The sequence below is a fragment of the Dermochelys coriacea genome, chromosome 6, assembly GCF_009764565.3.
Source record: "Dermochelys coriacea isolate rDerCor1 chromosome 6, rDerCor1.pri.v4, whole genome shotgun sequence".
NCBI classification, from domain to species: Eukaryota; Metazoa; Chordata; order Testudines; family Dermochelyidae; genus Dermochelys; species Dermochelys coriacea.
The window spans coordinates 97486117-97513542 of NC_050073.1; the positions used below are offsets into that span (position 1 = coordinate 97486117).

At 42.4% G+C, this 27426-nt stretch overlaps 1 protein-coding gene across 8 annotated transcripts in view; it reads right to left on the reverse strand.

Moving 5' to 3' along the window:
* TTC7B (tetratricopeptide repeat domain 7B) overlaps positions 1-27426 on the reverse strand; it is a 343610-nt gene that overhangs the window by 120141 nt on the left and 196043 nt on the right. For all 8 annotated transcript variants that reach the window (XM_038406917.2, XM_038406919.2, XM_043517821.1 and 5 more), the window contains one exon: positions 20603-20763. In XM_038406917.2, coding sequence (XP_038262845.1) covers positions 20603-20763 — 161 coding nt within the window. The remainder of the gene's footprint in view (positions 1-20602; positions 20764-27426) is intronic.

The following is a 27426-nucleotide window of genomic DNA, read 5'->3' on the forward strand; positions in this document are numbered from 1 at the left end:
CCACGAATGCTTATGCTCAAATAAATTTGTTAGTCTCTAAGGTGCCACAAGCACTCCTTTTCTTTTTGCGGATACAGACTAACACGGCTGCTACTCTGAAACCTATCACATACAAAGAAATCATTCTTATAGGAGCCCTATTTGTAAAGTAACGTATGGTAACATACAACTCATTTTTTGTTGTGGAAGCATAAACACACAGTAAATTAAATCTGATTTTCATAAAATTTTGCATTCATGTAGATTTCTTGGTCTGAACTAGGAGGCATTCTTCAACTAAACTCTATGTTCAAGGGGGAGTCCATATTTACTTTTTTCTTGTAATTCTCAATACGGGCTCCATTCAGTGTCAAAATCAGCATGTAGATCCAAGATGACATTGACTACATTTAACATAGAATCCATGTATATCAATCATGGGGAACTGTGGTGTACAAAATATTTATCTTATATGCCACAGTACGTTTGACTTCATGAATTGTTTTTTATTCTTGATGGAAGCTTGGTGTTCTTTTTTATGACTGCAAACACAAGCCTGAAATATCTGACCACAGAATACAATTTCTATGATACACCACGATTGTCAAACCGATCTTGGGAACCAATAACGTTAGTGATATACTGTAAATTTGCTAGTCACAAGGTGAGTGAGGTAATATCTTTTATTGGACCAACTTCAGTTGGTGAAAGAGAGAAGTTCTCAAGCTACAAAGAGGTCTTCTGGGTTTAATAAAAGATATTTCCTTACCCACCTTGTCTGTCGAATATCCTGGGACCAACATGGCTTCAGTAACACTGTAAACTTGATATTTTTCATAGGGAAATTACAATGAGGCTCAGTGTACTCAGAATTGAACATTTTCATATTACTTTGTGTTTCAATACGCTATCCTGATGAAAACCATGGCCTTTTATTGTGTGGGGTATGAACACCCAAACAGGCACATTCACTTACAGAGATTTAAGTAGGACATTACATTAGTCAGAACAGAACTAGATATAATGATGTTAAAGTGAAACCCAAAGGAGAGTGAAAAAAGCACATTGTGTTTGAGGAGACAGCAGCATTTCTTAGTTGGGACTGTGACTACTACTTTTGTGTGTGTGCGGGGGGGGGGGAGGGGACGAGCAGGGTAGTAGGTAAGTACCTTACCCTGGTAGACAATAAGTGAAAGAATTTTAAAAGCTTAACTGTGAATCACTCTGGCAAAGAGGAAAATTGCACAGTGCCATACATAATTACTTTTAACAATGATCAGCACTTGATGATGTTACTATCATAATTAAATTACAACAGAAAAGAATTAAGATGACTATCTTTAACTGCTCCTTTGCACAAAATGCCAAGATGTCCTTTCAACTGCATTTTTCAGATGTTATGTTAGAACATGGCCTCCCATCAGTTATACTTGCAGTGACTGACTCAATTCTGTGATATATAAAATGGGTACTTCTTTAATAGCTTTCAGGGGCATTAGAAGGATAAGTTCAGTAAAGTGCTTTGAGATCCTCGGATAGAAGTTCAAAGTATTCAGAACAGTATTTGGAGAACAATTATATAATTAATGCATGACCATCTCTCTGTCTCACTGTCAAATTTCAGTAACATTATCAGTTATGAATCAAACACACATACTAATAAAAGTGAACGTACTTTAACATATTGATGGAAGATTCAAATACTAAGAACTTTTGCTTGGACTATATGTTATCTGTCTGCTTTCATAGTTTTAATATGTGCATTAAAAACAACAACATCGTTTGCTATCTCTCTATAGCATCAGACAGGAAAAATCTCTCTAGAATCAAGATAGGACAATACTGGTGGATATCTAGATTTTGTATGGCTTAAACAGTATAGAAAAAACATGTTCAGAGCACACAGCTTAAGAGAAGTCATATGCAACACATCGAGCTGACAAAGAACTTATAATTAACATTAAATAACAGCTTTCAAACACTTGACTCAGGATATGGTATTGAAAAGGTGTGGGCTGAATTAAAGGAAGTCATATGCAGAGAACAATGGAGGATTCAGTGTGCAGACTTGAAAAGAAAGAGTAGCAGTAATATCTAGGCAAGAAGTAATGACAATGGAAGCAAATGGCAAAGAAAACCTGATCTTAGAATATAGCACACAAAAGATGGTAAAATGTCCATGAAATTTGAAAAAGTATCTTGGACTAAATTGTAAAGAAACAGAAAAAATGAAATATTCAGCACCCTTTTAAAAGCAATAATAAATTAAAAGGAGGGTGCAAAAGTCACTTCAAGTCATGAAGAAACAATGAAACTCCCTTGTAACTTCTTACTGGGATGGCCAGCTAAACCAATGTAAGTGAAATAAGCAAGCAAGCAGTATTTGTTAATAGAAAATTATTCCAAAACTTCTTTTGCTCCAAGCTCCTGCCCAATTTAGATTAGCAGAAAAACTACAATAGATGCCACAGATAACATACTTTAGCAGATGAATGGCTAAGATGCTGTAAACTACAGTACAAAAAAGAAAAAAGTATCTACTGATTAGAAAAGAGCCAAATACAATGGAACAAAAGAGATTTAATAGCCTGAAACTACTGCAAAGTGAAGTCATACTGGAAAAATGTTCAGAATTACGATAATGCTATGAATGAGAAACAAACCTGAGAAACCGCACCAAAACAAAAATCAAGTCCTAGTGGGTGGATTGTATTTGATTTTGGTTTCAATGGTTACAACAGAAAATCTTAGGTTTCAGAAGTTCTTGATCACAAATTCACTGGGTCCAAAAATATTGCAGTGTGTACAAATCAGAGAGTAAATGTGTCATATTCCAAGAAGTTGATCAGGAATGTTATTGAACAAAATAAGAGCACAAGCTGCTACAAAAAAATTCAAGTACTGAAGAGCACTAGGAAAAAACGACTAGTGACACAAGCAGGGCACTCAAATCTAAGAGGATTTAATATATTAAATCTGAATCCTTCCTACATGGGGCACGAACAATGCTCCACTATCTGTACTGCCTAAGCTGGGCCTCTCTTGTGCATATCCTCTGTGTTAAGTGCCATAAATATTCCCTCTCTAAGTACAGTTCAACAGAGGGGTTCTTTCAGTCAGCATTAGTGTAGTGTTCCTCCCACTCCCCAGTCAAGGCAGACTCTTTAGCTTCATTCTTAACACATCCCAGCTTCACAAGCTTCCTTGGTGACTTGGTTTTCACTTGTAGTTTTCCAAGTTTTAACTTTTTTTATTGAGCCTCACTTCTTTGTTTGTAATGTGAAATGTTACAACACTTTCTTTGGGTGTTCAACTTCTCTGTCAAAGGCTTCTTGTGGGATCAGTCCATTTAGCAGTATTGCCAACCCCAAACGTTCAAAAATCGCAAGTCAGGCTCACCAAAAATAATGAGATTTGGCGTCATGTAAAAATAACAGATTATGTAAAAATAATAGATTTGGTGTTCTTTTATTTGCCTTCTGCATTTTGAGCCTTTAGGGTGCACTGGGGTCACATTTTGAAACTTTCTCCACAATCACGAGAGCTAGAAACTTACTTTTTCTTTAAGAATGAAGGCTGAAATAATCACATATCCACTTGACTCCAGAATCTGGGGCTTTCAGGAAAACAATTATCATGAGACTAATGACAAAATCATGAGTGTTGGCAACACTTATTATCTCTTGACAGTACTCTACCTATCATGCTCTTTGTTCTATTTCTGTTGTTCAGGTCTTTCCTTGTTTGTTCTTAACAGGCTCTTGGCTGGTCTAAACTTGGCACTTAGAACCCCGCTGAGTTTTGATAACGTATTTTACTAACATCTCTTTCAGCATCAGCTTCTTTGGTGATGTTATCCATGTATTTCCTCTTGTCTCATCTTGTGCTGCTTTTTACTGCTTTGTGCAATTTTTTCCCTATTACATGATTAGTGCACAAAAATGTATTGAAATGTATTGAAAAGCAGAGACATAGCATCATGGATGGTAATCTGTTAATTTATATTTGATATAGATTAAATCAAAAAGGAAATAAAATATACGAACAGTTTCTTTAAAGGCAGACAGCCAGCTGGATTTAGTTTGACACCTCCAGCCAATAAAATGAATATGCCAAAGCTCAGACATTAGGTTAGAACAACGAGAGAGCTGTCTGGATGAAGAGAATCTTTTGTTTTGAAAATATGATGCAAAGGTGGGGCTAAGAGGTTCATTTGCAAAGTTGGTACCAAAAATACAAAAACCAAAAATGTAACAATTTGGGATAGTCGGTGGCATTTTGACCAGAGAAATCTCACTCAGTCTGGAATCTGTAGGTAGTTCAATGATTATTCTCAATTTTGTGAAGACAAAATTCCACAGGATTTTCCTGAATTGGGGAAAGTCCAGGACCTAATTATGTTGCACTGCTTATAATTATGGACAGGATATTCAGGGTTCAACGAGGGTGAATCCTGGATGTAAATCTCACAGGGACACTCCTTCCCACCTTTGCAAATCAACATGGCAGAGTGATTCATAAATTGGAGAACTGCTCTGAAATCAATTAAATAAATTCAAGGAAGACAAGTGTCAAGTCCTATACTTATGAAGCAAAAAATCAAATGCACAAATACAAAATGGCAAATAACTGGCTAAGTAGCAGTACTACAGAAAAAGATCGGGGGGTGGGGGTATGGTGCATCACAAATTGAGTAGGAGTTAACAGTGTGATGCTCAGTATTGCCAATCTCAAGAGATTAAAAATCATGAGCCAGAGATTAAAAATTATCAGGTCAGACCCCAAGAGTCATGAGATTGGCCCAAAAATCATGAGTGCTTTTTTAAAAAAAATATTATGTTGTGTTTTTAGTCTGTCTCTTGATATTTGAACTCCTCCTGCCCATGCACAGTGTGTGGGAGGGGGGAGGGAGAGAATTAGCATTGCCTATTTTTTCACATTTACTGGGTAAGGCGATTTTGGGCCCTGCTGCAGGAGCTCTCACCCCCACATCTGCCTGCCCCTGCCCAGCATTTAATCCTGCCCCATTGTGCCTACATCAGTCCCCCAATCCACCAGTTCAACCCCTTCCCTGCCCCAGCCTCACCTCTGATTTTACTACAGTTCTGTACCCCTCTCAACCAGACCTGTGAGGCTGCAATAGCGTCCCATCTCCCACTTCCCAGGCTAGTGGGGGCTGCTCCAGGGACTCTTAACCTCACCATGCCGCTTCCCAGGCCAGGAGCTGCAAGGGGATGGGGGGGACAAACAGAGGCACTGTGCTGTACATCTTTCTCACAGGAAGGGTGAAGGGAAGGAGGGAGCAGAGTTGTGCTGAGCTCTAGTACCCTCTGAAATCCCATCACTTACAAAAAAAAAAAATTGTAAGGGTTGGCAATACTGGATGCTGTTGCAAAAAAAGCAAATGTCATTCTGGGCACAAATACATAAGAAGTTTTTGTAAAGAGGACAATGATCAATTGTTCTCCATGTCAACAGAGGGAAGGACAAGAAATAATCAGCATGGTTTTCAGCAAGAGAGATTTCAGTTAGATATTGAGAAAAGCTTTCTATCTATAAGGATAGAACTCAGCTGCCTCCAAATAAAATGACTGGAACAACACAGAAATATCTGAATATTCATGAAGCATGACAGCTCAATAGGAAGTAGGCAAAAGAAAAAGGAAGGGGGGAAATCAGTTTACTGCAGGACTTACACACCTACTGGCTGTACTGGGTAGAGAGGCTGCAGCAGAGAAGGATTCAATACATAGCAATATGGCAGCCCTAATCATGCCTCCTCCTCCTCGGCCTGCCAGATCCATCCACCATTTGAGCTACCAGTGGGGAAGCTCCAGCTATCATAGCCTCTGCACAGCAAACTTTCCACCATAAAGCCAGCATAAATCAGGACTGAATTTGACAAACAGTGCTCAAGTCACTAAGCTGCTGTTTGTCTTTCTTCAAATGCAACAATCTAATGTGCTCACATTCTTCTTCCATCCTATCTATCCACTTCGTATTTATCACATGTCACTATGGTACCCGGAGCCCTCCAGTTTCATAACTTCTTGATTTTTATTCTGTATGGTACTTACCATATTCAGGGCATAAAGAACATAAGTGCCACATTGTGTTGCCACAGGGTTAAGCCAACCATTATTGGCAAGTGACAAAGAACAATACACATTCTAAGAAACTAGCATTTAAAAGCTATTTCAAGAAAAGGTACCTGTATGCACTGTGTAATGAAAAAACTAATTCTGTATCCAAAAGTAACTGACTTTTATTATTTTAACATTCAAAAACCAGTTGGAGAACACTTCAATCTCTCTGGTCACTCGATCACAGACCTAAGAGTGGCTATACTTCAACAAAAAAGCTTCAAAAACAGACTCCAACGAGAGACTGCTGAATTGGAATTAATTTGCAAACTGGATACAATTAATTTAGGCTTGAATAGAGACTGGGAATGGATGAGTCATTACACAAAGTAAAACTATTTCCCCATGGTATTTCTCCCCCCACCCCACCCCCCACTGTTCCTCTGATATTCTTGTTAACTGCTGGAATTAGCCTACCTGCTTGTCACCATGAAAGGTTTTCCTCCTTCCCCCCCCCTGCTGCTGGTGATGGCTTATCTTAAGTGATCACTCTCCTTACAGTGTGTATGATAAACCCATTGTTTCATGTTCTCTGTGTGTGTGTATATAAATCTCTCCTCTGTTTTTTCCACCAAATGCATCCGATGAAGTGAGCTGTAGCTCACGAAAGCTTATGCTCTAATAAATTTGTTAGTCTCTAAGGTGCCACAAGTACTCCTTTTCTTTTTTTGACTTTTATTGTATTACATTCTACACAATTGAAAAATGAGACCATTACAGGATTCCAGATATTCTCTTTGAATAATGCAACAATTTGTATTTCTAATCTAGCTAACCTTTAATATGCTTTGTAAAGCATTTTTCTGATGAATACATGATAGTGTCAAACTGGAAAAGATTAGGAAAGAAGAAAAGTAAGGCAATAATTCTCTCCAACTGTCATATGGTTGTAGGAAAGTGTATTCATTAACGGTATTGAATAAGAAAAATTATACTGATGCACAAAACAACTGCTTTGTGAATGCTGAGATTCTGTAGAATGCTTGGAAACGGTATCTAGACTAAATTTAAAAACAGATAAATAGACCACAAATATTTCATTTACTCAGAATATGTTTCTTTTAAAGCCTATTTTATAGAGTGATTTGCCGGCTGTGTAGTTAGTGCATAAGAGCTCTCTACAAATATGTAAGGGTCTGGGATTTATTTCCATGGCAAGTCTGTTACTCAAAGGCTGGGAGTGTCCTGAATTATTCTTTAGAGAATCTTACAGTTCAGTTAACAGTATCATATATATGGGCTTAGAAAAGAATCTCAATCCATCACTCTTCAATTAGAAAGAAGAACATCATTGGGGTAGCCTTCAGGATGGCACCAGCTTGGAAGAAACAAAAAGGGATTCTTTGGGCCCACAGAGGTCTGGAGAGGATCCCTTTCTAAAAAGAATAAAAAATATCCCTCAAGAATGTGTAGCTGTTCTAAGAACATTTACTGTATTAGAGAAACACACATTCCATCATATTTTTAGTGTGCATTCCCTCACACAATAAATTGTGTTTATAATAAACTGTAAATAAACAGTAAATAAACTGTTCTTATTCAGATTTGTTTGGAAGTGACAGTACAATTTAACAGATATCCTTTAAAAATGAAGTATGTTAAATGGCAAAGTTCAAATTTTAAAAATGTAATCCTAACAGCGCTATAGCATTATTATTTTTAAGCATCACTTGGAGATTTTATAATTATTTAAACAGCACTGATGTGAGTTGGGTGCCTTATAATATTTGAGTTTATGAAAAAAAAATAAACAGTCTACAAACCAAATCTTGAGTTGGGTCATGTTGCACTGGGTAGGTGACTTTGTACTTACTGGGAGGGATGGGGGTTTCCACCTTGGTCTCCAAAATCTCAGGAATTTTTTTTTTTAAATAGTGATTATAAAGTAAATCTCTAGCCATCATGGTTGTGAAGAAAAACTTCAAAACATGAACTGAATATAACTGTGATGAATGTTGATCTGGACCCCAACATATAATTTATGTACTGGGCATCTGAGATGGAGTAATGGAATATCAAAGGGCAGCAGACAGTTTCAGCACCATCCTTCACAGTCTCAAGACCAATGACTGCAAGCCATTAAGACTGAATGGATCATGAATACCGTATAAACAGGGTGCCTGCACCACTCAGAGCCCCCACTTCCCTACACCACCGCGGGCTGAAGTCAAGGAGGTCTCTGGAAGTCATGGATTCCGTGACTTCTACGACCCTCGCGACTAAGGATGTAAAATGTTAAATGGTTAACTGATAGGAATTAGGCTTTCGATTCCAGCCCCGGCTGCTGGAGGGACTGCAGCTCCAGCCATGCTGGAACAGCCCCAGCACCGCAACAGTGGGCTATAGTGGCCCTCCCCGCCTGCCAGCCGGCCGGAGCAACCCCAGCCCTGGGCTGGCCGAAATAGCCCCAGCGCTGGTCACCCCGCGCCAGCCGGAGGGAACCCAGCCCTGGCCACCCTGCACCAGCTGGCCGATCCCAGCCGCGGCCAGAGCGACATTGGTTAACTGGTTAAATGATATCATTTTAATTGTTTAACCGGTTAACTTTTTGTATGATATTTACATCCTACTCGTGACTAAATCATAGCTTTATGTATGAAATCAAACTAAATGTATTTGGTTAAATCCCAGTGTCAAAAAAGTTAACTTATACATGCACGTGTCCACATGTTTTCAGGGATACGATTTCTCTGAGGCTGGCATATCAGTAATTTCTACCAAAAGCCGTCTGGTTCTGTCCTTACCTCCCCACTCCCAGAGTCCTCTGTTTAATCAGAGAACAAGTACCTAGCACAACAGTAGTAACAGTGGTAGCAGTTCCATCAACATGCCAAAGCTCTGAGACATGGAGTGACCATGCCTACAGGCAAAACTTAAGTTTTATTTATAGGAGTAAGTCAACCAACTGCTCTCCAACTGCTAAGACGTGTGCCAACAGTGATTATTTTTTAAAAAATTATGTGGCCACCTGAGACCATGAAAAAAGTTACTCACCTTCTCGCAAATGTTGTTTTTCGAGATGTGTTGTTCATGTCCATTCCAACCAGGTTTGTGTGCGCACACATGCACAGTAGCTGGAAGATTTTTCCCCTAGCAGCATCCGGAGGGTTGGCCTGGGCGCCCCCTGGAGTTGTGCCTTCATGGTGCCCAATAAAGGGCCCTGCCGACCCACCACCCTCTCAGTTCCTTCTTGCCGGCTACTCCGACAGAGGGGAAAGAGGGTGGGGATTGGAATGGACATGAACAACACATCTTGAAGAACAACAGTTAAGAGAAGGTGAGTAACTGTTTTTTCTTCGAATGCTTGTTCATGTCAATTCCAATCAGGTGACTCACAAGCCCAAGTTCGGGAGGCGGGGTTGGAGTTGTCCACTGATTGGAGCACTGCTTGTCCAAAGGCCGCATCGTCTCTGGCCTGCTGGGTAACCGCATAGTGCGTGGTGAAAGTATGAATGGAGGACCACATCGCTGCTCTGCAGATTTCCTGAGTGGGAACCTGAGCCAGGAACACTGTTAATGAAGCCTGCGCCCTGGTAGAGTGCACAGTGATTAGATGTGCAGGAACCCCCGCCAGGTTGTAGCACTCACGAATGCAGGACATGATCCATGACAAAATGCGTGGTGATGACACAGGCAGTCCTTTCATTCTGTTCGCCACTGCCACGAATAACTGGACTGATTTTCTGAATGGCTTCATTCTCTCAATGTAGAAGGTTAGCACCCTACGGACATCCAATGAGTGAAGTCTCTGCTCCCTGTTGCTGGAATGCGGCTTAGGGAAAAATACTGGGAGAAAGGTCCTGGTTGATGTGAAACTGCAATACAACCTTTGGTAGGAAAGCAGGATGAGGTCTGAGCTGAACCTTGTCCTTATAGAACACGGTGTAAGGGGGCTCTGATGTTAGGACCTTAAGTTCAGACACCCTCCTGGCCAAGGTTATCACTACCAGGAACATGACCTTGTAAAAGAGGTAGAGTATGGAGCACGATGCCAAGGGTTCAAAGGGGGGTCCCATGAGTCTAGAAAAGACCAAGTTGAGGTCCCAAGCTGCAACAGGCTGTCAGACATGAGGTTATAGCCTGTCGAGATCTTTTAGAAACCGGCTGACTATTGGGTTAGCAAAGACAGAGGGGCCCTCCGCGCCTGGGTGGAAGGCTGAGATAGCAGCCAAGTGAACCCTCATTGATGACGCTGAAAGCCCTTGCTGCTTCAGTGGAGGAGGTAGTCCAGAATAAGCGGCACTGAGGCTAGCGTCGGGAACGAATGGCGCTGTGCCAATTAGATTGAAAATCTCTTCCACTTGGCAAAGTAGGTAGCTCTCGTAGAGGGTTTCCTGATGCCAAGGAGGACTTGTCTAACCTGATCTGAATAGGAAAGCTCCACTGGGTTCAACCATGAAGCTTCCACGCCATGAGGTGCAGCGATTCAAGGTTCGGATGTTGGAGGTGACCATGATCGTGTGTCAGAAGGTCTGGGAAGAGTGGCAGGGAGACTGGGGATTCCATGGACATGTCTAGGAGTGATGTGTACCAGTGCTGGCGGGGCCCGGCTGGAGCTATCAAGATGACCTGAGCTCGTTCCCTCCAGATCTTGAGGAGTACCTTGTGAACGAGTGGTATGGATGGAAAGGCGTGTAGCAGACAACCTCCCCGTGGGAGGAGGAATGCGTCCATGCTGGTGCCCGGGCTGTTGTTTTGGAAGGAGCAGAACTGCTGGCACTTCCTGTTGCGTCGCATGGCGAAAAGGTCTATCTGGGGAAATCCCCACCTCTGGAAGATTGAATTTGTTACATCCAGGTGAAGGGACCACTCATGGCTGTGGAAGGACCTGCTGAGGTGGTCTGCCAGCTCATTCTGTACCCCAGGGAGGTATGCTGCTTGTAGGTGTATTGAATGTTCTACACAGAAGTCCCATAGCATGAGGGCTTCCTGGCACAGGGGAGAGGAGCTTGCACCCCCTTTTTGTTGATACAGAACATTGCCATGGTCATATGACATGGCTGTCATAACTGATACACATTGTCCCGCCAGATGCACTGCTCTCAGCTCTTTGACGTTGATGTGGAGAGCCAGATCCGCCTGAGACCAGAGACCCTGAGTCCTGCAGTCTCCTAGATGTGCTCCCCAGCCCAAGTCTGATCCGTCTGTCATTAGCGAAAGAGACGGCTGTGGACTGGCGAAGGAGACTCCCAGAGCACACCTCCTGAGGGTCGAGCCACCACAGGAGAGAGTCTAGGACAGGCAAGGCAGGGTCATCATCCTGTCCAAGCTATCCTGGGCTGGTCAATACACTGATGCGAATCATAACTGGACTGGTCGGAGCCTGAGTCTGGCATGATGCACCACGTAGGTACAGGCAACCATGTGTCCCAGAAGCTTCAGGCAGTTTGTTGCTGTGGTGGTGGGAAACTGTCTGAAACCTCAAATGATACCAGCCAGGGTCTGGAACCTCACTTCCAACAGGTATGCTCTGGCTTGGGTCGAGTCCAGTACTGCCCCTATAAACTCTATCCTCCGAATGGGGGACAGAGCCAATCTTGCTTCGGTTAGAAGGTGACCCAGGTTGTTGAAGGTGGCCCTGATGCATTTGACTTGAGCTTCCACTTGGGTCCTGGAGTGGCCCTTGATCAGTCAGTTGTCAAGTTACGGAAACACCTGTACCTGGTGCCTGTGCAGGAACACAGCAATGACTGCCATGCACTTCGTGAAGACGTGAGGTGCTGCTGACTGGCCAAATGGAAGGACGGTAAATTGGTAGTGGGTATTGTTCACTACAAACCTGAGGTACTTCCTGTGGGGCTGGGTGATTTTAATATGAAAGTAAGTGTCCTTCAAGTCGAGGGCGACATACCAGTCTGCTGGATTCAGTGAGGGTATGATGGAGGCCAACAAGACCATGCAGAACTTGAGTTTCTTCACAAACTTGTTGAGTTCTCGCAGGTCCAGGATGGGCCTGAGACCACCTTTGGCTTTCGGTATTACGAAATATTGGGAATAAAAGCCCTTGCCCCTATACTCCTGAGAAACCACCTTCACTGCCCCTAGAGATAGGAGTGACTGCACCTCCTGGAGAAGGAGTTGCTCATGAAAAGGGTCCCTGAAGAGGGATGGGAAAGGGGGGTGGAAGGGCAGGAGTACACAGAATTAGATGGAGTATCCCCTCTCTACAGTGTGAAGCACCCAGAGGTCCGAGGTGATAAGGGACCATGCACGGTAGAAAGATGATAGTCGGAGGAGAACGTAAGGGGGGGGTGGATCCAGTCTTTGGTGTGGTACACCATCCTCGACTGTGCCTTCAAAAGGCCAGTTTGGGTGCTGAAGACCAAAAGGCAGGTCTTGTATGGTCTGCTGGACCTCAGAGGGGAGACCAGAAACCTGGAGCCATGAGCCCCTTCTCATGGCTACTCCTCTGGATATAACCCTGTCTGCCCCATCAAGTGCTGCCTGCAGAGCCCCTCTGGAGATCAGTCTCCCCTTCTCGACCAAAGCTGAAAATTCGGCACAGGAGTCTGAGGGGAGCAACTCCGTAATTAAGCCATCGCTGAGCAGGTATTATAGTAGTACCTGCTGACGATGGCCTGCTGGTTAGATATTTGGAGTTGTTGTCCCCCCGTTAAGTACACTCTTCGCCTGAATAGGTCTCATTTTTTAGCGTCCCTATTCTTGGGGGAAGGGCCCTGAGTCTCAGGAAGTCCTGCACCACCTCAAAAGCCTCTGGAGTGGATGGGAGCAGCAGGTGCTCTGAGGGGATCAGTGAGTGCGATGGGCCCGGACTCAACGGCCTCACTTGGGCAGGAGTTGACAGAGCCCCACCCTGAGACTCAGCCAGACTGAAGTGCCACTGATGGCTGGTCCCTGGACCTTGCCGAGGGAGATCGGCCTCTTTCCACCTCCTCTTCTTCAGCGCTGGCAATTGGGACTGGTGCCGAAGGCTGGAGTGCCCCCGAGAGGCTCCATGATGGTGTCGAGCCTCCTTGGCAGTCTTTTTTTGAAGCCAGATCTCTCAAAGATGGCACCAGAGCACTCCGCACCAAAAAAGACATATTAGGAGCAGGAACCCTGGTGCCTGGGTCTGACTGAGGTCGGAGAGCTGTCTCCATGAGGAGGATTTTAAGCTGCTGCTCCCTCTCTTTAAGTTTTCTTGGTTGGAATTCCTGACAGATCTTGAAGCGGTCTTTTTGGTGACCGTCACCCAGACACTGTAAACAGGAGGAGTGGGGGTCACTTTTAGGCATGTACTTCGCTCAGTTCCGGCAAGTCTTGAAGCCTGGGGATCGCAGCCTGCCCTGGTGACAAATGGGGGGGGGGAGAAAAATGGGGGAGGGAACCTCCTGTAACTGAAACTTATAAGTGAACTAACTATGCTATACTAAACAACTAGAACTACCTTTCTACAGTGAAAACCGAAAATACTGTTAAGCTGCTTGCCGAAGCAAGAGGAAGAGGAAGATCCAGCTACCGTCACTGGCGGTAAAAAAGAACTGAGGAGGTGGCGGGTTGGCAGGGCTCTTTATTGGGCCACGAAGGCGCAACTCCAGGAGGCACCCACGCCGACCCCACAGCTGCTTGGGGAAAAATCTTCCGGCTACTGTGCACATGCATGCACACACACCTGAATAGAATTGACATGAACAAGCACTCAAACAACTCCTCATTTCACTTAGGATAATGGACAGCCATCAAATGAATATGATTTGCAGCCATTATTGGCCTGGGAAAAATAAAAGGCTCCATATTCCACTGCTGACTCCTGAAATAGTGTAGCTCAGAAGAAGTTCCCATGGGCTAGGAAGAATTTTAGAGTTTTCAATTAAGATAATACATTTGCTTAAAATTGTAGGAAATATTCTTGGAACAAAAAGGTTTTCCATCATACTTCAACAAATGTAAATGTTTAAACAGTGAGCTTAGTCTTCAGTTGCTTTCAGACCTGTTACCATATGTCTTTCCTTTTTTGAGCTTACAGCTTAACATTAAAATAAGATTCTTGCATTCCTCAAATATCCCTTCTTCTGTTCCTTATGTCTGCTACTTTAAAAAGCCTGTCAGCTGTCATCTCTTGGAGTCATCACTAATTTGCAGGGTATTAGCAGTTATTGTTTATTGCTTATTGTTTTAAGTGGCTTTTCATTAAATCATGATGATCTCAGGTAACATACTAGACCTATTGATTTGGTAACGTAATATCATAAGTTATAAAAAACTAAAGTGAAAAAGCGACTACATAAATATTTAATAATAAAACATGAATCCATCCTACTAAGTGATAATTTGATGGCTAAGCATGAGGTAGATTAAATAAAAAAGTATTTAAAGATTTTATACTATCAATAGCAGAGACCATATAGAAACATGTACCTCATAAAACGACAATAAAAGACAGGAAGTTTGGGAATTGTAAAAATTGAGATTTTAAGTAAAGGACTGTCAGCTAATCTCTCTCTCTTTGTGATTAAAATACTGTGATTTTATATATAACTGTATTAAACAGATACATGCTTTGCACAAGATAGCGAACCTGATTTGAACAAAATCTACTCCTTTTCACAGTATTAACTAGAATTCTTAGCAACTGATAGGCAGAGGGGAAACAGTTTCTTATGAGAAAAAAACAATATGAAGTTCAAAATAAAAATGTTCAAAACTCTGTGTCCTAAGCAAATGGATGGAACATGGCCAATTGAAGGATAAAACAGTTATTTGCAATCAAATATCAAAGCAACATTTTCATAACTTATTTACTCTATGCTCCTTGCAGAGGGGGACAAACGTCTTGTCTACTTAGTCATTATACCACACTCATCATCAACATCCTAGCACCTAATATGTCTAGCTCTCTCTCTCCTTATCAATACTAGCAGATTTACTTTGATATTTTAGTCACAAGCAGAGCTCAAATTCGGGTGAAAAGTTTTTTGCAGCGTCAAAAAAATTATTTAGTGTGGGATCCTGTATGTGTAAGGCCTGCCAGAACAGCCATTGGAAAATTGCCTGGGGAACATAACAGTAGCCTTGACAAAGATTTGCACAAGTAGTTTTCTATGTTCTTTCCCCTCAGTATTTTCACGAATCTTGCATCATCAATATAGGTCTCACGAAAAAGCAGTACTGATCACAGAAACAGCTTTAAGTAAATGTCCATGGGAGTGAGGTGAGAGGGGAGGAGAAAAAGGGAATACAGGTGTGTTTAAAATGTGCTTAAGGTAATTCATTTCATTTTGAAACTCCTGACACATCATAAAAGTCACCACAGGTAATCTTCTTGAACATGCACCCAAACATAAAATGTGTAAAAAACCTGTTAAACAAACCTGTATTTATTCTACACCAAACAGGCAACTACTACTCAAAAACTCTCTGTGGACATAATTTGGCAGACAAGTCCTACAATTAGCCTCTGCAGAAATAACAACAAGAGGAGATTTTCTAGTCTGTATCTTTGCGTTTGTAGGCTAATTGAGTTTGAAGAGTAAGCAATCTAAGGCTATGTTTACACTACGCAGCTTTCAGTGACATGGCTGTGTCGCTACAGCTGTGCTGCTAAAAGGCATGCAGCGTAGCCGCTGTTTGTCAGTAGGAAAGAGTTCTCCTGCTAACAAAAAACTTCCACCCCCAACGAGTGGCATTAGCGTTGTCAGCAGGAGAGCACTCCTGCCGACAAAGCGCTGTTCACACCAGCGCTTGTGTCGACAAAACTTTTGTCTTTCAGGAGGGTGTTTTTTTAACCTCTAAATGACAAAAAATTTCTCTTTCCCTTGCCACTGTAGACAAAGCCTAAGAGTGCTGGGATGAGATGAGGTTATATTCCCTTTGTGTATATTTGAATTCTGACACTTGTGAAGAACAAGGGTGGAGTAGAAGCTTTTTCTTTAGGGTATGCTGTGGTGTGGTAATAGATTCAAAATTTTAGGTAATTCTAGATGTGGAAGGTGTTACATTTCTTCACCACAGAATATGACTGTCTTCAGCAAAATACCTTGCAGCAATGTTGGTATGCCAAGCATACAGCTTTTAAATTCGTTCTGGATAAATGATCTAAGCAACATGTACTTGTTCAGTCGGGTGGGTTTATTCCTTCTTCATCTTATTTTTTCCTCCCTATGTTGCAAAGAATGAGATGTCAACTCGCCAAGTGGAGAAGATGCTGTGACTTGCAGGCAACAAGAGTATGTGGTATTCACTCTCTCCAATGACTTCTTTTTGCTCAGGATGGTTCTTGGGCGTGAAGCAAACTCTCTATTTCTTAACAAAGGGCGGGGGGGAGGGGGAAGGTCACACTGCAAAAAGTGTATATGAATGGCTATGTTTGTTCAGCAGTTTTTCTTGGCTACCTATTAGAGCAATAAGCCACGTAAGCCCAAGATGCAGATTTGGGGGGATATACCAATAGCATACTTTTGACATGAGTGGTGCCAGAATGAGAATCAATCTTAGAAATGTACCAAATTTTAAAGGATTAAAATGTTGAAAATCAGCAGGCAGCATTCACCCATCAATCAGCAGTTAGGCAAAATGCAGCTCTCAGCCACAAGAGAGAGGAGGACCATTTATCAGCACGGCTTCTATTAATAGTTTACAGCTTTCCCTCTGCCCCCTGGAGTTTTATGAAGGTATCACATGCAAACTTGAAATTTAAGCCACTTGACTGGAAAAAACAAAAACAAAACAAAAGCCCCGTAAGAATGGCAGGAAGGTGTAGCATGTAGTGATATTCAGTTATGCACTACGGTAAATTAAATAATAAATGGCATAATTCACATATACTGTGTATTTGTTTTCTAAATTAATTTTTCCACAAAGAGGATTATCTTTAACAAGCTGTAAAGCAACTTCTCTATCCATGCTGTCAAGGCTGAAACCCCATTCTGTCACTTTGAGTACAGAAGGTGGGGGCCCGCAAGAACTTTAAAAATTAATAATTGCCACTCTAGGCTTGTATTAAACTCCCAAGGTTACAGCTTTTCTCTGACCTTGGCTTGGTAAACGCTGCCACCACCCAAAACCCCCTTGGGCCCAGGAAGGAGCACTTGGGAATTCCTACCTGTGGGGTACCCTCAATCCCTTTCACCTACCCCTCCAGAGAAGAGCTGAGAAAGAAAATAAAGGAAATTAGCTGTTGCTACCAGCTAATCAAACAACATGCACAAACCTCTTAGGATACCAAAAATACAATCCTGTTCTTAAAAAAGGTAAATTTCATTAAAAACAAAAAGGAAGAAAATACATCTGGAACTTAGGCTTTTGCTAGATTTTAAAAGATCAATTCCAAAAATTAAGCACCCAAAATAGCTTTCTTGCTTTATTTTGGATTAGCTTAAAGGTGACAAATAAACAAAGCATCTGGGGTTAGCACAGAGGAGTCCACAAGCCTTAAAAAATAAACAGAAATAAATCTAACTGCGTCTTTTTAGACATTCCCTAATTTTATTTACATATCTGAGACTTCAGCTAAGTATTTTTGAGGTATGAATTGATAATCTATAATCATACCTGGCTAAAAGCTGCTTACAGCATTGCTGCTTCATAGAATCATAGAATCATAGAATATCAGGGTTGGAAGGGACCCCAGAAGGTCATCTAGTCCAACCCCCTGCTCAAAGCAGGACCAAGTCCCAGTTAAATCATCCCAGCCAGGGCTTTGTCAAGCCTGACCTTAAAAACCTCTAAGGAAGGAGATTCTACCACCTCCCTAGGTAACGCATTCCAGTGTTTCACCACCCTCTTAGTGAAAAAGTTTTTCCTAATATCCAATCTAAACCTCCCCCATTGCAACTTGAGACCATTACTCCTCGTTCTGTCATCTGCTACCATTGAGAACAGTCTAGAGCCATCCTCTTTGAAACCCCCTTTCAGGTAGTTGAAAGCAGCTATCAAATCCCCCCTCATTCTTCTCTTCTGCAGACTAAACAATCCCAGCTCCCTCAGCCTCTCCTCATAAGTCATGTGCTCTAGACCCCTAATCATTTTCGTTGCCCTTCGTTGTACTCTTTCCAATTTATCCACATCCTTCCTGTAGTGTGGGGCCCAAAACTGGACACAGTACTCCAGATGAGGCCTCACCAGTGTCGAATAGAGGGGAACGATCACGTCCCTCGATCTGCTCGCTATGCCCCTACTTATACATCCCAAAATGCCATTGGCCTTCTTGGCAACAAGGGCACACTGCTGACTCATATCCAGCTTCTCGTCCACTGTCACCCCTAGGTCCTTTTCCGCAGAACTGCTGCCGAGCCATTCGGTCCCTAGTCTGTAGCGGTGCATTGGATTCTTCCATCCTAAGTGCAGGACCCTGCACTTATCCTTATTGAACCTCATTAGATTTCTTTTGGCCCAATCCTCCAATTTGTCTAGGTCCTTCTGTATCCTATCCCTCCCCTCCAGCGTATCTACCACTCCTCCCAGTTTAGTATCATCCGCAAATTTGCTGAGAGTGCAATCCACACCATCCTCCAGATCATTTATGAAGATATTGAACAAAACGGGCCCCAGGACCGACCCCTGGGGCACTCCACTTGACACCGGCTGCCAACTAGACATGGAGCCATTGATCACTACCCGTTGAGCCCGACAATCTAGCCAGCTTTCTACCCACCTTATAGTGCATTCATCCAGCCCATACTTCCTTAACTTGCTGACAAGAATGCTGTGGGAGACCGTGTCAAAAGCTTTGCTAAAGTCAAGAAACAATACATCCACTGCTTTCCCTTCATCCACAGAACCAGTAATCTCATCATAAAAGGTGATTAGATTAGTCAGGCATGACCTTCCCTTGGTGAATCCATGCTGACTGTTCCTGATCACTTTCCTCTCCTCTAAGTGCTTCAGGATTGATTCTTTGAGGACCTGCTCCATGATTTTTCCAGGGACTGAGGTGAGGCTGACCGGCCTGTAGTTCCCAGGATCCTCCTTCTTCCCTTTTTTAAAGATGGGCACTACATTAGCCTTTTTCCAGTCATCCGGGACTTCCCCCGTTCGCCACGAGTTTTCAAAGATAATGGCCTTCATGTCCCTTCAACCCAGAGAGAACAACAGAAAGTTTCTTTCCCAATTTTAAAAAGTTCTATCTTCCCATTGGCTCTTTTGGTCAGGTTTTCCTTTTCTTTACCTGGGGGACTTCTAACCCTTTACAGGTAAAGCAAGCAGAAAACAGCTACGAAGAGGGATTTTACAGTTAACTGGCTGATTGGGTGTCCATCAAAGGGAGCTACTCCCCCCCCACACACTTCATTTATCACACACGCAAAAAAGTTTTAAATGATACTTTGATAGGGAAGTCTCTGATATGCAGCGATGAGGAGACTCAGAAGCCCCATACTATTTAATTTACTAAGATTCAGAACAAGGTACTGGTTATCCTGGCCTGCATCTCCAGAGAAAAAGTACAACTGAAATGTACAAAGAAACAAATTAAATACTAAAAAACATAGAATGAATCGAGGAATGTTTTAACATACTGAAAATTAGCAACTTTTGAGGTGATATAAAGGGATCTCTTCTCTCAGGTCGTTGGGGAAAGGGAATGAGGTTGTGTCATCTATCAGCAGTTGCCGAAAGGGAAAATAGAGTCATCTTATAGCCAAAGCACTTTTGTAAAATAAAAAAATTATCGCATATTTTTACATGATGTTTTACAAGTCAAATATGTAGTATAAGATCTGATCATATAATTGAGGCTTGGGTGATAAATCCCTGTTAAAAATAATGTAATAATATGGAGAATTCAATACCATATTTAAATTATGGGCCGAATTGTGGCTGCCCAAGGGAGAAGAGAGAGAATAAGGGGTCTCCATCATCCCTTGAACTCCTTGCAGGGGCCAGCCATAACCTAATGGGGTATGCTGCAGAGCAGGTTATCCACCCAAAAAGGGAGCAAAGAGGGCCACAGCTGTACCAGCACAGGGAGAGTAATTTCACATTCATTCTTTTTCAGAGGCTGGCAGATTTCCCACTCCAATGTCTGCACTCGCTTCCTTTCTCCCTTCTCCCAAAGACTCTTCAGGAATTCTAGCCCAATAAGAATTCATCCAGTGACTCCCCTGATTTGTCCAACTATGTTTTCCACCAAGGGATCTGTCCGCATAATGTGATCAGTGACTTAAAACCATAATCTTGCCCTAATTAAAAATAAAAGATTTTTCCTTATTCTTTTGCTACACAAAAATATACAACCCAGGAGAATTTTGTAAAACATGATAAGCGGGAAATTTTGAAAACAACCAGTATATGGAATAATACAAAAAAAGGCAGTTGTTTGAAACCTTTTCCCAACATTTAGAAAAGCCTAAAATGCTAAGAAACAGCTTGGTATTAGAAAATAATTACAATGCATTGGAGAAAAAATAAAGCTAAAATAAAAAAGATTGCAATCTTCAGAAATAACCTCTCATACCATCAGTGAGATGGGAACCTACTACTATACAACAATTCAGGAGTTGGGAAATAGGGTATATGGAAATAGACACACTGAAAATACTCACATAAAGTTTTCCGGATATTCACTCAAGGCCATGTCAATTATATTCAAAGCATCATGATAGTGTTTCTGGGCTGACAGCAAGAGTGCAAGGAGATGCAAAGAGTTGGCATCATCTCCTTGAAGTTGAAGAGCCTGACGAACATAACCCAAAGCTTCTGGTATCTGAGTAAAAAAAATGCTGAGAAGAGTTATTATTAGAAATACCACTTGCTGTAATTTCACTGCATGTATGTAAACATTCAAAGTCACAGAAATTATACAAAGCTGTATAGGCTCCCAATGCTAACCGGGAACATACAAGCAGACTTGACATTTTACAGTGACCATTAAAAGCTCCAAAGTAATAAATCAACCTCTGAAATGAGATAGGTTTCAGAGTAAAAGCCATGTTAATCTGTATCCATAAAAAGAAAAGGAGTACTTGCGGCACCTTAGAGACTAACAAATTTATTTGAGCATAAACTTTCGTGAGCTACAGCTCACTTCATCGTATGCATCCGATGAAGTGAGCTATAGCTCACGAAAGCTTATGCTCAAATAAATTTGTTAGTCTCTAAGGTGCCACAAGTACTCCTTTTTTATGAAATGAGATAAAATGTGTTTAAATCTATGCACAGCAGTCAATACCAGACCTTTGCATCTAATTCATTCCTTTTCTCCAATTTACATCATTTTAAATCTCTTTTTAATGATGCTCAAAAGATATTTTATTTTAATTTCAGCTCAAGTATATCTGAATAAGCATACAGCTAGATTTCAGAGTAACTTTATAACTCCCTATAATTGCCAAATTATATATGCTTCTGTTTAAACAAATGTTTCAAGTGTTGAAAATGAATGTACAATGTGAAATTGCATTTCTTAAAGCAATGTGCTTCTGAAATAAAAAGGAAATTCTGGCAAACTCGTAACAGTTGAGATTCCCTCCAAAATCTCTTTTCATTCAGCTTCCCAGGAACTCAGTTCAACTGGAGACTTCATCACTCAGGTTTCAGAGTAGCAGCCGTGTTAGTCTGTATTCGCAAAAAGAAAAGGAGTACTTGTGGCACCTTAGAGACTAACAAATTTATTTGAGCATCCGATGAAGTGAGCTGTAGCTCACGGAAGCTTATACTCAAATTTGTTAGTCTCTAAGGTGCCACAAGTACTCCTTTTCTTTTCATCACTCAGGTATCTTTATCTGGCATGCAGCAAAGCTATGCTGAGTTGATCAGACCCAAACACAGAGTATGGATGCAGGGTACATCACAGACCCAAAGTTACACAGAAACCCTCTCCCTTTATATACATTTACACATCTCATTGCATTTACTATATATTGCATTACAAATTTTAGGATTACCAAATATTTGGTAGGAACCAATTCTTTTACAGCATGCTCTGTCTACGCACTGGCCACATTCAACCTACTCTGTACCTCACCTTTACATTTTCAGCACATCTTGTCCATTGTTATCTTGTTCTTTGCAAATGGTTCCCTAGGTGTTCCCTCCCCTTACCTTAGCTAGTTCAGACATTCTGTCTCACAGCTGACTGAGCCATTTTCCTAATTTAGTTACATAAACTGTTTTCAGCCTGCTCATTTATTTACTTCCCTAATCCTGTCTTCCAAGAAATGAGGCTACTGCTACTGAGGCATGTTTAATTACTCATGTCAAGCCAGACCGACATTCTACCTTTCAGTTTTTTAAAATATTTTTTCAATATTTTTAAACTTTTGTTGCATTTCCATTACATTTTTGGTTTTTTTTTGTGCTTTTTGAAGTTTATTACCCAGCAACACATTCTCAGGACAACAGTAGTTGTAATCATTTGAACTACCATTAATATCAGGCTCCAAGTACAACCCAGGGGGTGCAAGCTCACCTCCTCTGGTACAGCCCACCAATGTATTTCCGCTGCCTGTACAGTACTGTCCCTAATCTTTTGTTCCATGGCTATTTAGTAACATGTTCTTTTCCAATTCCGATATAGTAGTTTTTACCATGGGGTGCCCCAGCCATCCTTTGAAAGGGGAGGTATGAAGAACAGCTGAGGTGCAGGAGTCTGGAAACCCTATTGGAAGTTCACTGGATGAGCTTTCTCAGCATGTGGACACCCCTGCAGAGCGTTCCATCTTTTTACTTCATCCTCCATGCTCCTTCTCTTTTTCCTGCTGCCAAAATCGCACCCATAGTCTTCCATGTTCCTGATCTCCTCGTCCCTCACCCAGAATCCCTTGCCCTTGGGGCCAGATTCCACTTGGAAAAATTCACTTCAGCTACTGACACTGCTGATTTATTTAACCCCAACCAGCACTCGGTTCTGGCTAAGAAACTGGCCAAATTATTGGGATCAGGGTTGAACTGCAAGATATTCCTTACATTCTGGGGAAGCATCATTCATTCCATTTCAATACTTGCTTGCTTTCCTCTTGCTAGTATATTACACACATTATGCTCTCACAGATTCCACCTCGAAAGGAGGTGATCTGCTAGCTCATGATCTGCTAGCTCCTCCTCCAGGAGGAGCTTGACATCAAATGCTTCTGCTTGAGCTGATCTTAAATTATACAGCAATCATGCCAACTGTGCCCCTAAATTTGAGTCATCAATAGTATGACCTATAACCTGCAACCATAAACGCCCCAAAGACCTCTGCCATAATCTATCCCAAACCTGCTTAATTAAGTGGTTAATCTTTTTCAAGGCTATTGTTTTCGTAAACCTACAAGTGAACCTATTCCACATGTTCCATGGAGGGGGTCCCCAATCCGTAACAATGGATTCCAACTCCTGGATGAAGAGGTTATGAGTTTCAGTAACAATCCTTCCATCGTCGTTCCCTTCCCTTTCTACCTGAACTATAGTTGGAGCAGGTGGTCAGGAGCATGCCCAAATCCTCTGGATATATTATTCAACTCAGACTGCAAGTATCTTGTTTTAGCAGTGTCAAAAGCAGGGGAGCAGTAGCAACTTGCACAGGCCCCGGGGCACAGATACATCCCATAGCTACACTGAAAACTGAGGGAAACGCTTCTGGGACCTGTCTCCCATTATGCTGGTTGTGACAGAGACCACCTTGGGAAAGATGTGCTGAGACTAGCTCTGAGCCCGTTTTCCCCGGCAGCTTGGGACTTCAGTACCCTGTCTTGTTGAGCCAGACATGCTAGCCTGCTGCAAACACAGACCCAGGTCTGAACCACGTCCCACAAAAGCTGCAGGCTTAACTGAAAACAGCTTAAGAGGTGCTCCTCTCGCCAACACCCAGATACCCAGTTCCCAATGGGTCCAAACCCCAAATAAATCCGTTTTACTCTGTATAAAGTTTATACAGGGTAAACTCAAATTGTTGACCTGCTATAACACTGATAGAGAGATATGCACAGCTGTTTGCTCCCCTAGGAATTAATTACCTACTCTGGGTCAATTAATAAGCAAAAAGTGATTTTATTAAGCATAAAAAGTAGGATTTAAGTGGTTCCAAGTAATAACAGACAGAACAAAGTAAATTACCAAGCAAAATAAAAGAAAACCACGCAAGCCTAAGCCTAGTACAGTAGGAAAATCTCACCCTCAGTGATGTTCCAATAAGCTTCTTTGACAGACTAGACTCCTTCCTAGTCCGGCTGCAGCAATCACTCACCCCCCGTAGTTACTGTCTTTTGTTCCAGTTTCTTTCAGGCATCTCTTTGGGGTGGAGAGGCTACTTTTGAGCCAGCTGAAGACAAAATGGAGGGGTTTCCAGGGCCTTATACAGTCTCGCTCTTGTGGGTGGAAATCCCTTTGTTCTCCTGTGTAAAATCCCCTCAACAAGATGGAGTTTGCAGTCACCTGGGCAAGTCACATGTCTATGAATGATTCAACGTTTTGCAGGCCGACGACATTGTTTACATGTTAGTTTGAACGTTCCCAAGAAAGCTCAGATGCGGACTGGTATCTCCCAAAGTCCATTGTCAGTTAAGTGTTTCTTGGATTGGGCACTTACTGAGAATAGTCCTTTCTCAAGAAGCTGACCGAATGCTTCACTGTGGCTACTTAGAATCAAACAAGTACATAGCCAATACTGATAACTTTAAATACAAAAATGATACACACATCCAGACAGCATAATCATAACCAGCAAACTACAACCTTTCCATAGACACCCCACTTGGTCTCCTCTGTACAAGAGCTGGCGCAACACTAGGATGCTGGTTGCAACAATGATCTATACGATCACAGTTTATGTCAATAACAGCACACCCTCCTCCTCAATTTACTGCCAGAGTCTTGGACACTGTGACTCCATGGCGGAGGCAGTACATGTAAAATCCCTCTTTGTCTTCAGTCACACACCCGCCCAGTACCTTTAAGCCCTATGATGTTATTCATAGGTGTCCTCGCAAAGTTCTGGGTTCCTGGTCTCTGGGTGCCGGAAAACATGCTGGGGTGCAGTATTGCTAACAGTATGCAGATAGCAACATCGATTCAAGTGTAGGAGTCTTGGCATTTAGCCACTAATGCCGTGAGGTGGTGTGCCTCAGTTTCCCCTGCCACACAGCAGCACAGGCTTGTTATGCTTTTGCTGCTGTGCCAAGCTTCCAGCCTGTTTACAGGTATATGCTGAAAAACAACATGCTTGTGGGACTGTCTGGTCACCATCCCTAGCATGTACAAAAGTTTTTTCCACAAATCAGGTATGTCACACATCTTTTAAGCGTTTACCATTAGTATTAATTCCTTTGTTTTGACCCATAGATGAAGTAGCCAAAGACACAAGTTTAACAGCAAATCTATGGTGGACAGGCTTTGTTCACTCAATTTAGCTTGTTTAGAGTCTATTGCATTTCCCAATGCCTTTGTGTACCATGGTAGGTGCTCTAATACTGATTATTCTGCCTCTTTGAAGAGGGCTTTGTTTGAGGTTTTGTCAGAGAAAGGGTGCACTGCAATCATGCCTGCCCTTGGCCCCTCCCTCTGGAATTTCTTTTGGTTGGACCCCACTCCCTTGTGAAGCTTCCCAAATGCAAAGTGTTTCTCCCTCCAGCCTTGAAGAGACCGTTTTATCTCTTACCAGGGTAACAGGAATAACAACATTTTTTAATGGGAGTGTTTTGGATCAGTAAGATTCCCCCAGTTAACTCACTCTCTGATCCCAACAGGTCAGCTGGGTGGACTCTCCCTCCAGGAGATCTGACCCCCATACTTCCCTTTAAACCTGATCAACAGGAGAGGGGTCTGGCATTTTAGACACAGATTTTTTCCTCCTCCTCCTAGGAAAAAGCCTCCCTACGAAAGGTGGGCAGATCCTCTGGTCCCCCCTCATCTTCCGTCTGGACTTCCCTCTCTGGGCTCCCCTCTGGGTCAGACACTCCTGTGTCCCCCAAAAGAGAAGGTGACACTGGTCCAGCTGTGGGATCACAGCTACCAGCTATGACAGACCCTTCATAAGCAAAATTCCCCCCCCACACACACACTTTCCCTCAGGGTGGGCTTGTGTCCAGCTACAGAGTTCTTGGGGTCCGTTCCCACTGCAGCAATCATCAGGAACCCGACTTCCATCTTCCTGGTACATGTCTCTGTGCAACCCAAGTCAAGACCTGTCCCCTGCTGACTTGCAACTTCCTGGCAATCAGCAGCTGGGATGGCCTCCTTGTTACAAGGCTGGACATTCCCCTCCCTCAGGGAGATGATCACAGGACAGGAGCTGGCTTTATCCAGCCCCTCCCGCAGGGACTTGCCTTTAGCCTCAGGGCTACAGGAACTGCTTTCAACCGCCCCTTCCCTCAAAGCTGCATTTTCCACTGTTACAGAGGAATTAAAGAGACATTCTCTTATTTCCCCAGCAGAACATGCAACTTCACCCTCCCCTCTGCAGCTTTCAGTGCAAGATTCCTTCTTGCTGCTAACTAACCCTGGGACAGATTCTGCCACATCAAAGAAATAATTCCCCAGTAGAAATGGTGCAAAATTGTGTGCCACTGTTGCAACAAGAAGAAAAGGAGTACTTGTGGCACCTTAGAGACTAACAAATTTATTAGAGCATAAGCTTTCGTGAACTACAGCTCACTTCATCGGATGCAACAGTCAGCTCAGCCTGCAAATCACCATTTTCCATGTGTACCTTAGCTAAAGGTGCAAGAATTTTGTAATCTCCCACCAGTCCTAATTTTGCCATTTTCCTTGGCAACAAATCCTTCTCATGGATCAGGTCCCTCCTGATCACAGAAATTTCTGCAGCTGTGTCCCTTCATCCTTGGAATACTTTGCCATTAAGTTTAGCAGCATGCATATGCTCACTGTTTGGTTGTGTAGAAGGAACCTTTATAAATCCTGTGTGGAAAGAGGCATTAGATTGGGATACCCCTGTGCTCTGAGAAACAGCAGCTTCATGTGTTACTTGCTGCCTGTTCCAACTCAGCCAAGGACACTTATTCCTCAGGTGCTCAGTGGACTTACAAGGATAGCACCTCTTGGGCGCCTCTGCTGGTACAGGAGATTTGGGATGAGTAACAGGGGGATGGGGAGGTGAACGTCCAACCTCCTTTTTCTCACGGGTAAAAAGGTGATTCTGCTTTCCACCAACCCTGCACCCCACTGCCAGTGGTTTATGTTTAACAGCAGCTTGTGACTGCTTAAAAGACTCTGCAAACTCAGCCAATCCACCTACTGCATCCACCTTTTTGTCGCACAAATACTGTTTTACATCATCACTGCATCTATTCAGGAATTGTTCCTTAGTAACTAATCACACATTCCTTCAAAGCTTGTAATGCCTTTTCCCCTCATCCACTTATCTAACAAATCTCTCATTTCATTTACATAAGCCACATTACTCAATCCAGATCCCCTTAAGACTCCTGAA